The 16,518-nt window shown below is 32.4% G+C and overlaps 1 protein-coding gene across 2 annotated transcripts; it reads right to left on the bottom strand.

Annotated features, from left to right (window-relative positions):
- Positions 1–142: 142 nt before the first annotated feature.
- LOC126916363 (multiple epidermal growth factor-like domains protein 8) lies at positions 143–15,634 on the bottom strand. 2 transcript variants are annotated; one of them, XM_050722076.1, is made up of 25 exons: positions 15,077–15,634; positions 14,060–14,374; positions 13,817–13,980; positions 13,467–13,744; positions 13,204–13,388; positions 12,762–13,110; positions 12,456–12,667; positions 12,142–12,375; positions 11,708–11,995; positions 11,489–11,626; positions 11,159–11,403; positions 10,420–11,037; positions 7,426–10,323; positions 6,934–7,358; positions 6,520–6,863; positions 6,231–6,436; positions 5,883–6,162; positions 5,597–5,798; positions 5,499–5,525; positions 5,081–5,396; positions 4,813–4,988; positions 4,466–4,719; positions 4,261–4,272; positions 3,982–4,169; positions 143–3,906 (listed from the first exon to the last, which is right to left on the bottom strand). In XM_050722076.1, the coding sequence occupies exons 2-25, from the start codon at positions 14,262–14,264 to the stop codon at positions 3,052–3,054; spliced, it is 9,099 nt and encodes a 3,032-aa protein (XP_050578033.1). In that variant the 5' UTR covers positions 14,265–14,374; positions 15,077–15,634; the 3' UTR covers positions 143–3,051. The 2 variants fall into 2 exon arrangements, with proteins under 2 accessions (XP_050578033.1, XP_050578034.1); XM_050722077.1 differs by lacking the exons at positions 13,204–13,388; positions 13,467–13,744; positions 13,817–13,980; positions 14,060–14,374; positions 15,077–15,634 and having other exon boundaries at positions 12,456–12,704; positions 12,762–12,960.
- Between the last annotated feature and the right edge of the window lie 884 nt (positions 15,635–16,518).

Here is a 16,518-nt window from a genome sequence, read left to right as displayed (position 1 = left end):
CGAACAACATTCTATACATATACAAATTCGATCGCATGTTTAGAGCAACCTTGAAGTCCGGGAATTTGTTGGTGTATAGTTACTATAGTAACAGAACATACACCTGCGTATTATACTTTTGATGGAATGAAAACTCATCGGATGAAACCCAATTTTACACACGTTTATTAAAGCTTTCTCAATACAACTCATTAATCTTCATTAGCACAACCTCAGATTCCTCCCCACAGTACAAATAAATCCACGAAGCTGGCGAATCCTTGTAAGGATGTCGACATCCGGACTTCACAACCTTTTCATTATTACTTTTACAAACGATGGTGTCTCATAATGTTACAAACATTTTCTTTTTTTTTTTTTTTTTTGTTTACGCGATGATACAATGCCGGCATTGGAAGATATCGCTTACATTGAATGCAATGTAATAATTATACATATATAAAATAGAACATTTTGGAGATAACGCTCAGATCTGTACAACCGAGAAATTATACATTTACTGTGTATATATAGTATGTATATATATATAATATATCTCTATTCACGTAAATCTATATAAATGTACATACACGTTAGTTTGTATTATTCTTATACATATGCTTACAGGCTGTCGCGCAAATCTCGCGATGAATATTAGGATAGTTGGTCGCATGAAGATAAACAAATAAAATTGTATACCATGATGAAAATGAAACATGAAAATGATATGCTAGTAAGATAAGAGAAAGAAATACAGAGAAATATAGCAACAGTAACAAAAAAGACAATCGACGTGATACGTGATGACGAGACTTATGAAGCAAGAAAAAAAATAAAAATAAATTCGGAGATTCAATAGATAGGATGTGCTGCATTGTCATATGCACACTTAGCAATTACTCAGTGTATCATCGTTCCTATAATCAAGGAACAACCGTGCATTCTTACAACGTATTGATGACATAATTAGAATGCTCCCAAAAGTAGTTTGAAAATTTCACACTGTACTTTTAGAAAATATTACTAATCCTATATTATTTATTAAGAATAAATAAGATAATTTTACTCAAATATTACTATACATATTAATTATATCGCTGATAAAAAAAATTGCATTAAAGAAATTGAATCGAATAATATATAAATCTTTTAGTTTTGAAAACCTTTTCTACAAATACAGTGGAAATTATTCAAATCATGTAACAACTATCCTGAGAAACAATCTGTACAGAATATATTAAACTCGTTTGATACTGCATAACAGCTTAGCATAAAACGCCTTGTGATATTTACACCTACTTATGTCACTATATCGCTCACTTTCTCAATTAATTTGCTTATTATAATTATCCTAAGAGTATGCATTATTAATATCATTACATCAACATCCTATGTTTTACTTTTATATTTTGATTAATACGTAACCTTGGTTTATCATTTTTGATAAAGGACGCGTTTTGCTTTCAGTTTCACCAAATTCAAGTCACTATTGACGATATCGTACTATTAATATTTTTACAAATGATATTATATGGTATCGATAATTAACATTTGCAATGTGCATCCCTCATATTTACAACATTCTCTAATTAAAAACTTTTACATATCTATTGTTTCTTGTCATAAATAATATGTCATTATGCTATGACACTCATATTATTCCTCATCAGTTTTTTTTGGCATAGGAACCTTTTCGACGCACGCATTATCGAGCTTCTTTCTAATCAACTTCTTCTAATACTGATCGTTTTTTAAATTATGCGGATACAATTCATTTTCGATCGCAGCCCTAACATACTTTTTAATGTAGCATACAAACACATGAACATGTGCACTCATAGTGAAACAGATATAGCAAGATCATAAAATTAATTAAAATTAGTCACATGAAAGTATACTGATTTTAAACGTAAAAACAGTAATTTAAAAAGATCCATGGAAAAATAAGATGATCGACATGTCTGGAGCATATGATCAGTTTATAAATGATTTTTACAAATTCAAAATATTTCCATTTAATTTACGCTAAATTAATTGATATGTTTACTTAACATTTAATTTATTACCTTGCTATATCTCTTTTACTAAAATATGCGTCATATTTGAAGATCACCCTGTTTATTAACTGTTAGAAAATAGCAGTGCCAGTTGACATATTACTCGTATTTTTGTTGCACTGCATATAATCTTAAAAGCGTTTATGGTGAAATATTATATCATTTCAAGCTTTACAATTTGTTCGATAACTAATATTTTAATAATTCATTCATAGTAATAACAACATCAGTTGTCCTAGTCACTCACTTAGAGTTGCACATTATGATTGAGAATCTCATATTTATTAAATTTTTCGGCAATTTCATTCTAGATATTAGAATACAAACAAGATTTTAATAAGTAGAATAATACCTATAGCTGCCTTTTTTATATTTCCCTTCGTATGTATATTTCGATTAGACGATAGCGCAAAATTTCATAAAACACCGATAAAATCATCCACTTTCCTCAGAAGGTAGCTGCAAATGTTTCAAGACACAAAATCATGTCTCGTTACATAAAATGCTTCTACAAAATTGTATAAATTACGAATTAATACATAATTACAGATCTTTATATACAAACATACAGTCTCGTCATGGAATGGTATGACAATATATATGTAGGTGTGTGTGTGTATATATATTATCATTTAATTTAAATACCCCTATAACTTCTTTAAAACTATAATACAACCATTAGACTAAAATTTCATATTACTGGCGGACATTGAACAATGTCAACGATGACGAAGGACAAACATCGTTATTAAAATTCAACAAGTGAAATCGTCGATTCGATTTACACAAGTTCAAAAAATATAAATGCTTTTCGTAAAAAGATTTTTAATTTATATGATCGCGTACCAAATACCACAAATAGGTTAATGATTATAAAGATGAGATCAAACGATCGATAAAGATAAAGAATAAACATGATCGCTACATATTTCCTTTGCTATAGATTTCGAGAGCACAAGCAGACTTAAAAATGAAAATAACGAACAGATGAAAATAAATGTCTACAGAAAGAAGCTCAGTTCAACGCGTGACTGTTTCTACGTCTTAGGAACACTCTACTGTTAACTGGATAAACTCTGGTTAACAGTATTAATGAGCTGCCAAGAGCTAATTCAACAGGAGCTTGTCGACCACCAGGCAATCTAATGAAAACAGTAGCTACAGCAGCTACTCCATCGTCAGTAGGCTCAACTGCTACCGGTCTAACATCACTGTGAAAGCTAACTAATTTATTACGTCTGCTTTTCCGTTGAGGCGAGCTTGCATTACAATCGTTACCATCTCGGTCATAAATGATAGTAGCCGATGCGAATGGTCTTTTAGCCATATGCAACATCTCGACAACATGCCTTCTCCGCGCTCTACGAACATCCGCCGCCTGTTTCGCTTTCCACGCGACTACGCAACCAGCTAAGAATAAGAAAAAACAAGAGAAAAACACAGAAAAAAAGACGAACAAGTCGATGTGAAGTTGATCCTGTCGAAAGAAGATCATCCCGTAAGCAGCTCGACCACTGATTTCCGGATGTACAGGATCAATCGCCCTCAATGCGATATGAAATTTCGTTTCGTGAAGTTCGTGTTTGTCCTGTGGCAATGTTAAGACCAACCGATTCGTAAGGTTTCTAACAACCAAGAACGTGTTTCTATTCTCGATTGTTAAAAACGTAGCCAAGCCGTTTGCGTAGCGTTCCATTACAATGTACTGAGGACCGGTATTCCAAGTTGGTTCGGTAGTAGTGCCGTTCATAGCAAATGAAAACGTATTATGAGGATGGAATTCGACAATTTTCATTTGACTACGAGTTTGTTTATCTAACCATATATTATGTGGATCCTTACGCCATATAAATCTGCTATCCAATTCGACCTATAGGCAATTTCTGGTTAGAAGATATCTAATATTTAATGCCTTATAAATAGAAGAAGTATTTTAAACCCATACATCTTGATATCCAGTTGATGAATTTAATGTAACAACGAAAGAATCATCCCGAGGACTAAGAAATAGGTCTAAAGCCCCTTGAGTTACATCCACCATGACTCTAATATCGACATTCATAAAACGTGGTTGTACCATATAAAATACCGTTTGGCCAGGATTCAATGGTTTGGGTTTCATTTTACATTCATCTGTAATTAGTGAAAATAATCAATTTTTACATCTGAATACGCGAGGATCAATAAAAGGAAGTATATAATTCATCAATGGAAAAGTACAAACCATAAGATCCTCCTGATATAATAAGATGTTGCGATTTAAAGAAAATAGTATTTAATTAAAATATATAATATAATAATATAACAAATGCATAGCAGACAGATTTAGAAAATGTGATAGAATTTTTATATTAGAATATTTTTAAAATAAAATAATCATAAAATAATATGATGATAAAACTATGGCATAAACCTGTTAAATAACCTACCTATTAATTTAGAATCAAAACACATCTTGTTGTCAACTGTTACAGTTTTATAACACTGATGACCCATAGTTGGTGTACCAGCATAATTTTCTTTACATTTACTGCATTGCACCATCCAGCATGGTGAGCCACCAGTGTTTGTACCCTTCATGGGTCCACTGGTACAAGTTGGGTCACTTTCTGTATTATTACCACAATTACACTTTTCTCCTGTTACAGGATCACAAGTGAATCCGTGTCCATGACATTCACAACTAGAAAAATATATTTTTTACATAATACATAGAATTGTAAGTACATCTAGTGTAATAGAATACAAGTAACAAAGTTCATATAATAATACTAACGGTCGACATACGTCACGAAGATCTTCTGTTCCCCTGAAATAACCAGTCATACATTCCCCACATTTGTCACCTTTCGTATTATTTCCACAATTTACGCATTTTGCTTTAGCTACAGGGCCTTCAACTAATTGCTTTTTTAATAATTCTATAGACATCTTATCAATTGAATTTGGATCCTATAGAAAAATGATATTTTCGTTTCTAAAAACGTCGATATTTATTCTTATATTTATATATAGTTGCAGTTTCAGTATGAAGAATAAATTACCGGTACAGTCATGCTTTCATTAATACATATTCGAGTATGCCCATTGCAATATTCAAGACATGGAACACATTGTCCATTGTCCGCTGGATTTCCAACAAACAAAGGCAAACATTTGTCACATTGTGGTCCCATAGTGTTATTATGGCACTCTAAGCAAACATCTAATCTATCTGGGCCGGCACAATTGCTGTGACCATTACACTGGCACTGAATTGAACAATTGGCACCTACATAACCAAAGTCACAACGACAAACATTTGGTTCTATACACGTTCCTCTAACGCAACCTTGCATACACATCGGAACACAAATTTTTCTAAAAGGAAAAAAAAAGTATAAATTATGTATATGCATAATAAAAATGTTATAAATATAAGATATATAAACAAATAATTCAAAATTCATACTTGAACCTTACCTCCCAAATTCATTAAATGATGATGGGCTGAAATAAATATAAAATAATTAATAAATTATCTATGCAATAAAATTAATGAAAAAAGAAACAAAAGTTACGTTTCAGTTTTATATCCGTCGCCACACATGCATTCGAACCCTTCCTCTAAATCGAAACATTTTTCACTTTTTGGAGAGCACGTATGGTGTCCGTTCGTACATTCATTTTCTGGTGGACATCTTACATAGTGCCAAGAAAATACTGGTTTTGATATTACATTCGGGATTAGCATTGTAACATTATCTAGGATTCCCAAAGACTCTAAATAACATAGAAGTGGTATGAATGCTGTAATTTTTCAGACGAATTACTAAACATTAAATACTACATATTATATTTGCTTACGTGGTTCAGTTTGAGGAAATTGTTGATCGTATAACATTCCACATGTTCCACCAGCTGGATGGTCTGCTGGTGCTTCAAGAGAGCCTTCTGTACATATTCCTTGTCCAGTTATATTAGCTGAATCCAGAGAACACCACCCGCAATGCGAGTGTTTCAAACATGTACTGCATTGTTTAAAAACTGAACATGGTTCAGGACAATGATCCATATCGGAACTACGTAATACTAGTCCACATACACCGCCAGCACAGTATAGAGGTTGATATGACGGAGAAATGCACTACGATTTGTTAATTGATTGTAAGATTTCAGATAATTAGTTCCAGTTTCTCAAAATGATATATTTACTTCATTAAGCTGCGTCGACCATCTACATTCCCGCCAACCACCTTCGGCCCCCGTGCCTTTTAGACAACTTCTACAATCTTTATGATCAGCGCATCGTTTTTCACATTGCGTACTTCCCATTTTAATACTTGATCGTTCAAAAATGTCATCTGGTACACAATTCCAATCGTATACGGGTTCTCCCGTTACTGCAAGTCCTAATTCCGCTATAAATGTTTTGAAAAATTATTAAGAATCATCTAAAAACTATTAAGTACTTTGCATTTTTTGATATTTTTTTAAGACTCACATGTTTTTAAAACCTGCCTTGTCCACACGCAACCTTCAAGGCTATTACATTTCTCACAGTCACTTGCTGGACATTGTCGCTCTCCACATTGATTTACATCTGTTACCGATATTTGTCTAATATTGCATTTATTTAATTCGTCGCAATCTTTTTCGGACGGTATGCACTTTCCATTTGGACAGTTTGTACACCATTTGCATACTGGCTCGTCATTTTGATAATATGGCCATTCTGCTAAACATTCTGTGCAAGTTTTAAAATTTTGACATTTTCTACTGACCATCCATTCTGAATTACAGAAAATTCCATTTGATCGTTGAGCTTGTGTAACGTTAATATCACATCTAAAACAGATATTTTTGTCATATAGTTGAAATCACTTATAAATTTGTTCACCGAAATATAAAAATTTACCTGTCATCTTTATTAATTGATACTTCATTAGAGAAACAAAATGATGCATTTTTTCCACTAATTGTGATAACAGAACAAAAGGAACATCCAAAATATTTTCTGCAAGTGATTTTGTCTGTCCAAAGATTACACAGATCTTCCGGTATGCTTATAAGTGTGACATGGCTTTTAATTCCACCATCAAAACCACCAACTACATATACAGCGTTAGATTCTGGATCAGCATGAGTCATTGCATGAGCATATGCTGGTGGTGGTGGACTTCCAATAACTTCCATGTCTTTTGTTATTAAACGAATCCATAAATTACATGAATATTTATAAGCAATTAATGAATCAGAAGTATTATGTGGATTTTGACGACCACCAAATATTACCATATATTCATCAGTAGTGACAGCAGAATGAAGAAATCTAGCTTGTGGCTGTAATAAAATGTTATTTTTATTAACAAGAAAAAACTAAATAATAATTGATGAAATATTTACTTACCAAACTACTTCCATCAGTAAGATCATCATCAAATGGTGGAAGTACAGACCACGTGCGAGTTTTATAATTCAATGCATATAATTTATTAGAAATAAATGTTCGATTTATCGCATAAGTGTATCCACCAAAAATGTAAAAACTATCTGATTTGCTATGATATACAGTTGAATGACCATATACTCCTAATGGTCCATTTCCAATTGTATTTATTGTATCCCAAGCTTCGGTTTCTAAATTAAATTCCCATACTGTATCGAGGTAACCATACTTAGGACTAAATCCTCCAATTAATATTAGACTTTCTGATTCTCCATTTCTACGCAAAGTTAGCGTATGTCCCGCCAAAAGTGGTGGTTCTCTCTTAAATTCATCCTGTATAATTTGCATCCACCTCTGATTTTGCAAACTAAATTTCCAAAAGTCGCTTAAAGTGTTATTCGATAATCCTTGAATATCTTCTTGTTTCATTGACAAACCGCCATAGACATATATTTGTTGCCTACTATGCACTATTTCAGTTGCATGGAAATATCTACCTTGAGGCATTGTTGCCTCTGAAGTCGATTCTACTGTAATAGGCATCCATGTATTATTTTTAGTATCAAAAAGTCTAATATCATTTAAAGGACCATGACTAAGAGAGTATCCCCCAAACATCCATAAACTACCCCTTCTATCAGCAACCAATGTATGGCCAAACCGCGGTAAAGTTTTTCTCAGATGGTCTAAATGATCGGCTAAGTATTCGGAGTTAAACAGCTCAGTAAAAATTAACTGATGTTCTTTAATCTTAACTGAACAATCACGTCCTCCATAACCAGGTGTACAAACGCAACGCCCGTAACCTTTATCGCAAATTCCTTGTTTCTTGGATGAAGTGCAATTATTAGGGCATATTTCGATATCACAGCTGATTCCTACAAAACCAGCTTTACATAAACAATTACCATTACGGCATTCTCGATTTCCAGGGCAGTCATTACATGTCATTATCAAGTAACTTGCATTGAAACCTTCTACTTCGTCCAATTGTTTATAATGAACAGTAAGAAATCCAGACTTAGCTTCTACAGTAACAGGATAATCTGTACTTTCTGTACAGTAAACACCTAAAAGTTGACTCTGGTGACTAGTCGACGATGAAACAAATTGAGGAAGTCCATCATATACATAAACACTATTTTCTTGGCAACTAACATTAATATCATCATGTATAGTAAATTGTATGACACTTTGAGTTCCTGAGAGCATGTTGTCTGATGAAAGATCTGTTTTTGGACTTACTATCCAAAGACACTCTCTTGTTGGAGAATCTCCAAGGTGACTTTCCCATAATGATAACTGTGAGTGTCTGCTGCCAAGACCTTGTTTGCCGTTTCCTTCTCCCCCAAGCATACCTCGAGACATACAACCATAGTAACACATTCCGCCATCTCTTGGATCACCGTAATAGCCTTTTTTACAACGTTGACACATATCTCCTTGTGTATTATCACGGCAGAAGCATACACCAGTTTGCCGATCACAGATGCCTAAATCTTTGTCTCCATGCTCATTGCAATTACACTTTCTGCATCCAAGAGGTGTCGTAGCATTACCATAACTGCCTGCTTTACATTTTTCACAATATGTACCATTAGTCCAATCTTGACACTTATCACAAATACCTGGACCTTGTAAGCAAGTGGAATGATTATAACAACCACAATTTGTTCTACAATCTGGCCCTGTCCAGCCAAGGTTACATTCACATTTATAGTCAGGTGCTTCACTACAGTAACCATTTACACATTTCTCATAACAAGTCTTGGTACAGTTTTCTTTGCCATCTCCATTGAAACCTCTTTTACACTGACAGCTAAAACTACCATGAGTATTTGTGCATACTGCATTGGGATGACAATCATGCAAACCCAAATCACATTCGTCGACATCTGGACATTGAGCGTATGCCCAACCAGATTCATCCGTTTCTAAAGTGGTATTTTGATATTCATTGATGACTAAACTACAATTGACGTGCGGCTGATTAAAATCTCCTTGTACACATGCTCCTATAATAGGGTTTTCTAAACTGTAACACCACCCACAACTTAATGAGTGTAAGCAGTTTGAGCAGTTTGTGTGTCGACTACAGCTTTTGCATTGATCATTGCCTGTTAAAGATGATCCAGACCTTGATGTTACTCCCATTAAACCAGCTTGATCCATCCATTCTCGACACAAACCAAATTGATATTCAGATGTATATACCGAAAAAGAAAAACATTCCTGCGTGGCCTCACACCAGACGCATCTTCCACGCTCATCTAAACATTGTGTACAATTTGAACGTTGTCTACAAGGAATTGGACATTGATCAAAACTAATAACTGCATTAGGCAGTCTACCTATCCTTGCACAACGAGCTTCCTCTGTCCACCATTCACACAAATTACTACCAACACAAGATTCACATGAAATATAATTAGAACAATTAGCACAAGCTGAAGGAGTGATAGTTAAATAATGCCACTCGCGAATAGGATTCCCATCTTCGTCCCACTCTACATCAGCTACACAACTTTCCGTTTCGTTAATTGAGCGTGAGAGACATTTATTGATGATATCACACCAGCCGCACGAAGAATCAGTTAAACAGTGAAGGCAATTTTTATATTGATGGCAAGAACCATTTTGAAATGGCTCAAGATATTCAAATGTAAATACTTTTGGATTCTCTGTTTTTTTGTTGTGAGTAATTTCCATTTTACTAGCATATGCATAACTTGTAGTAACCATTCTTTTCGATTCGAAATCTAATAAATATCTTCCTGGCAACAACATCATTTGATGTCCATCTGGCCATTTTGTTGGAATACATTGCGATGTCTCGGCAGTTAAATTTGCAACTAATTCCTAAACAAATTTAATGAAAGAATTTATATTCTATATTAACATACCATAAAACAATTTAAATTGTTAAATTAAATAAAAAATAGATGTGCAATTTACCAATTCCTGAGGATCATCGCTTCTTGATACATGTAAAGTTGCACTATTGTAACTGACACAAATTTTTAAATGCTCCACTGTGCTATCCCAAAAAGATTGCGGTGGTCTGAGAAAGCCAATTAATCTAGCAATCATTTCTCCTCCAAGTGCTGATTCTGTTTTTGCTCCTTGCATAGATGGAACATTAAAATCTACAGTAGTGGCATTAACTATCGTTACCGAGTCAGGCTGACTAAAGTTTACTGGGGGTTTATACTTTAAAAATGTCAATCCAGGCCTTTTATCCATTTCTCGACATTCTTCAACTTTCATAATTTCTGTGCCCTTCGGACCCCACCATCCAGGTATTTGTGACGGTGTATCATCTCGAAGACCACAAACACCATAATTATCATCTTTATGATGACAACGTGCATTCTGTACACACCACGTACAAGTTCCGCGATTTAGCTTATTCGACACAGATTTTTTTCCACGTGCAGTTGTACCCCATCCTCCACCAGGTTGGCCATGTATTAAACAAGAATGACAATCTCCAAGTGCAGGACAAACGCCTAGACAACGCGTCGTTTGAAGATTTGTTGTACAGTTACTACCAATAGTTCTGCCATAACATATCTAAAATAAATCAAACATTTTTGATATTAAATATTCATTACATAAAAAATAGTAGTTACGTTTTCTACATTATATTTTCTACATTATTTTCTACATTATTTTCTACATTCTAGGAAGATACCTCGTCTGCTGAACACCAACCACATTCTGGATTAGCTGTGCATTCCATCAAACTTTTATGCCTTGAACAAATTTGTTCAGGTTCTATATTATCTTCATCTCCTGGTGCAAGCATTGGCGGTAATGTATATGCAAGCAAATCTGCATTTACGTTTCCATGATAACCACCGACTAATAGCAATGTATTTCCATTCCGCACGTCTGCTGCATGTGCAAATACTCCCTGTTGTTTTGGATAACGAGAATCTAGGATATTATAATAAAAGTTTTAAGATGAAAATAATTAAGATTTTGCTTGATTTTTATTTTAACTATTAAAGTTTCCATTTACCTTTGTCATTTAAACCTAGTACATCATGGCTTACCCAAGCATGACAGCCTAAGTGATAAAGATACATCTGATTATCATAACAAATTTCTTCTTTATTATGTCTATGAGAATATCCGCCAAATACAACTAGATAATTCCCTGAAAAAATTTTTAATAGAATTTAATATGTACTGCTTTGTGATTTATTTAATAACAATTACAATAAAGACATATAATTACCTATAATATTACAAGTGTGAAATGCCCGTTCTCTTGGAACATAAGTATCTCTCAAGTGTGCTCTCGGATAATGAATTTCAGACCAAACTTTTTTGTCAAGTTGAAATACAAACATTCTATCTGATAATTTACTGAATCGTGCTACACTGGCTACTACTCCTCCATAAACTAATAAAGAATTAGTAGCATGATGATACACAGTGGAATGTGCAACTACACGTACATCTAATTCTTTACCACCTCGGGGGTGTACTTCTTTCCATCTTTCCGTGGTTGCTGTGGGATCAGCTAGAATTGAAACAAATTTAATACAAAATATTTTTCTTTTCTTTTTTGTATAATAAAATAATAATAAAGATAATATAATAATAATTATTATTATTATATTACATAATAATTATAAATAATAAATATGCTTTGTTCAATAAACTTACATAAATTTAATTCAATCTTGTACAAACTCGACGAAAATTCACCATCAACTGTACTACCACCAAAAAGATAAATATAATTATTTGCTAAAGTAAGAGTATGCCTTGTTAATTGCGGTGGATAAAATGGAGAATCTTTTGCTCGTAATGTCCAGGTGCGTGTGTTAACATTGTAATGCCACAGTTCATTAGATAAAGAACCATCTTGTACTTTCCCCCCATATATAACAAAACCACCTACCAATTATATAATTTGTAAATCATACTATAATTGTGTTAATTCTTCTTTTCATATTTTGAATAGGTGTACGACTGACCGTCATATCTACAAGCTGCGTGACCATATCGCGGGCTTGGTGTGGGTAATTTATCAATTGATGATTTAGTAGACTCATTTTTTGCCTTAGATTCTTGAGCATAAATGTTGTCTCTAATAGAATCTTCTGCACTTTGTTCTTCCCAATTTAATACATCACTTTTTATATGAAATTTTTGATAGGGATTTAGGTTCTCAAGATTTCTACGATGTCTAATGTAACAGTAAGTAAATAGAAAAATAGCATTAACTGCGAATTAACATTATATTAATATTCAGTAATTATATTGTGCATCTTATTTTTTACCTTGTAGTTTGCGCATATCGAGGTCTAGGACGTCTAGAATGTTTTCTCCTAAGGTCATCATTTCTTTCTATCCTAACTGTACTTTTACTTGTTTCACTATTTCTGCCTTCATGAATTTTGTCTTCACGATCTTTACGATCTGCACTTCTAAATTTTGACCAGTCACGTCCATTTTCTGTATTTCCAAGATTACGTGAACTAAAAGTATTATTGTCTTTAATGCTAGAAAGTACTTTCCACATAAGGGACGATTTACGAAGACCATATAATTCTTTTTCATTTGCATCTGTTCGTTTTAATTCAGTAGCAAGAAGCATAGGATCCAAATATTCTGCAGATGAGATGCCTTCTGTTTTAAACATACATGGTAAATAATTTTATAATACAGCATATATTCAAATATTTGTAATTATAATAAGTATATTTAGTATTTTCTGTTTACCTAGTTCATTACCATACTCGTCTTCCCATTGACTTGCGCTAAATCGATATACTTCTAAATTACTGAGTATATAATTCAAATCATAGCCACCAAACACATAAAGAGAATCAGTTTCTTTTATATAAACTGCAGTATGTGCTGCTCGTGGTCTTAATCCACCCTCTGAATGAGAAAGCCAGTGCCATCTATTTATCATATTTAATAATTAGTAAATACTAACTAATAGTGTTATATTTAATGTAATAATATATTTAGTAACAAACTTGTTGCCCTCAGGATGAGTTCTGTGTAATGAACAAGATTGTCCTGAGTATCCATTTTGACAGTCACATCGTTTTAAACCACACTCTCCATTATAACTACAATTATTTGGACAAAGAGCTCTGGAGCAATCTCTGCCACCCCAATCATTTTCACAAAAGCAAGTATTATCAATACATTTTCCATGATTTGTACAATTATTTGAACAATTTGTAACTGAAAATTCTGCATGGAAGCCATCCAAAACATAATTTGTATCACTGTATAGGAGTATTAACATCTATAAAAGAGAAAAGAAAGTTACTATATTTTTTAATAATTATAAAATACGAAAGACTTCAAATTTACATACATAACCAGATGATGATGTCACTTGTTGTGGTTCTGTTTTTCCACTGAAACTACCTAGGAGTGGAGATCGAAAAGAATCTCCATCATAAACAAAAACATAATCATAACTACATTCTGTTCCCATGGTACGAAAACTTAAAGTGATAAACTGACGGCTATTATTTGCTGCAAAATATATACATCAAACCATTATAAGAAAAACAATAAAGAAATATTCTTACAAATATCATATTAAATTTTGTACCTTTTATAAGCCATTCACAATGCGAATCTTGAGTATAATTTGAGCCCAAAGGTCCATCACTAATGATCCCCCAAGAATCAGTAAAAACTTTCCTAGTTTTATCACATGGAATTTGTTTTGGAGATGTCTGTGGAGCTAATTCGAAGCCCCGCAACAGGCAACTCCATATTGTAATCCATAGTGTGGTGGACAAGACCCACCCCATTACAATATATTCGCCTCACTGCTGCTTGATAAAGTAAAACTCATCATCTACGTTCATTGGTCTGTTTTTTGAATAAGTCAGTTGTAAAAAGCTCATATAAAGAGTCATATCTGAAAGAATATGCTTTTTGTTATTTCAATTATTAATAGCATATAACATAGTTTTTATTTATTAAATATAATGTTCTTTTTTTATATAACAAGAAAATAATAATTATTATTATTATCGGACAGATAATTTTGCATGATTTATTATTAGAACAAAAACAATTGTATGCTCATGTAATTGTATATATATGTTTTTCCTTGAAACCATCACTATATCATATAAAAAATACAGAAAAGCAATAATATATATATGTATTTTAGTTTACTAATAAATTAAATATAAAATTAAGAATTGAATGAAAAAAATTAAATTAAATTATTATCAATGGTATGCAATAAAACTTTTTTATCATAATTGTTTATACAAACATTTATTAGCCAGTATTGTTAGTTCTGTATTATAAAAACAGTCTTAAATCACATCACAGTGCTCAAGTATATCGTATCACAGTCACGTTGTACAATAATCATGCAAGCGTCAAACATATCGTGACTAGAACTTCACACGCTTATTAAATAAAAAAAGTTAAAACAAATATTGATTCATAAATACTCTAGTCTAAAATTTGTAACAAGTAACAAGACAACAAAACACTAATTTTTATCAATGGAAACAAAATCAAGAATAACATTCTTTAACTAAATAGATACGATAGAACTTCAGCTGCGATTGAATCAAAACATTATGTACATACACACACATACACGTCAGAAAAATCTGCACCGTGCTATACTTTGAACAGTTGCATTCTCTGAACGCCAGTTATTTTGAAAATATGTATCCCGATTATCGTGACTCAGATATTGTTATGACAAACCGATAAGCAGTAAAATAAATGTGCAAATACAAACAGACAAGAATTATCGTGTAAACTCTGTTCAGCCTCGCCTGTTGACACCTTAGCTGTCTCTGCATACGAGGTCAGGGTGGGGGCTCTTCAACCGCCATTAAATTCCCCTCGTTTCGAATGCGGTCTCAATATTCGAAAGTTTCCAGGGACACTTCGATTGAAAAAACGCCATACAAAATCGCTTTCCGTCATAGGTTCAATTTGGTTCAATTCATGCCCACGTGACGTTGATCAAGTCGCTTATATATTTTCGCAATAAAATTAAATCATTCTTTTATAGAATTTTTACACGTTTGCTCCTTATAATATCAAGATGTAACGTAGAGATGGATGATTTTTTTGTTGAATACTTAATTGTATTAAAAGTAGACGCGTGGTAATTTTTTTTGTAGATATGAAACATTGAAAAATAATAAACCGGATTCAAAACTGAATACATAAGTAAATTGTTTTTATTAATAAATGTCTAACTCTTTTTTTTAAATATTTTATGATTTATAATCTAAATATATTAATTATATTTGGTCTAAAATTATCATACTTTTTGCTTTATGAAAGAGGTATTTATGGTCGAGTTATGTTTCAAAACTATAAAAAAATAAAAGAGACAATACTCATATATATATGTATATATACATACATACATACATGCAAATATGCGCACTTAATGACATTATTGATTTTTTATAATTCCATGCATAATTTTCGCAAATTTAGCAAAACATTAGGTAGGAATTGTTTTGTGAGGACAGAGAGAGGAGACGTTTTAGTGGAATTTGTGTAGTAATAAATTTAAAGATTAGTTGTAAACTTTAATTTTCGAAAACTAGCGTTCTTCATGAGTATCTATTGTAAATATTCATAATTTATTCTTTTAAATTTTATTCCAGAAAGAAATAAATTGTTACAATAGTAATTGCATTCACATTTAAATAATTTACATCACAAAAATAGTCTAGTTTAGAAGTTAACATGTTATCACATTATGGTCATATTGCTCACATTTATAATTTTAAATATGTTATTATATAATTAATATATTATTTATAAACACGAGGCATTAGAATCGTACATCTCGCTGTTTCTTTCAAGTTGAATAAGTTAATTACAAATGTAAAAAACTATTTAAGGTACAGTTAATTAGACAATTTTCCTAAGTAATACCGATGAATAATTTAAGTGAATCTAAAATTTATATATAAAATATTCTAAAGAATAAACAAAGTACTTTGAAGATTTAGTTACTATGTAATTTATCTATATTATAAATAAAATGTATGAAGTTTTAATCTTTAT

Source organism: Bombus affinis, chromosome 5, assembly GCF_024516045.1.
Source record: "Bombus affinis isolate iyBomAffi1 chromosome 5, iyBomAffi1.2, whole genome shotgun sequence".
NCBI lineage: Eukaryota > Metazoa > Arthropoda > Insecta > Hymenoptera > Apidae > Bombus > Bombus affinis.
The sequence above is the reverse complement of the archived record's forward strand: the minus strand, read 5'-3'. Positions and strand labels throughout refer to the sequence as shown.

Excerpts from the sequence above, each read along its gene's own strand:
- LOC126916363 (XM_050722076.1), bottom strand. The coding sequence starts at position 14,264 with ATGGGGTGGGTCTTGTCCACCACACTATGGATTACAATATGGAGTTGC. Across the intron at positions 12,376-12,455 it reads CGCAGCTTGTAGATATGACG|GTGGTTTTGTTATATATGGG; the intron begins GTCAGTCGTACA and ends TATAATTGGTAG. Across the intron at positions 11,038-11,158 it reads GTTGGTGTTCAGCAGACGAG|ATATGTTATGGCAGAACTAT; the intron begins GTATCTTCCTAG and ends GATTTATTTTAG.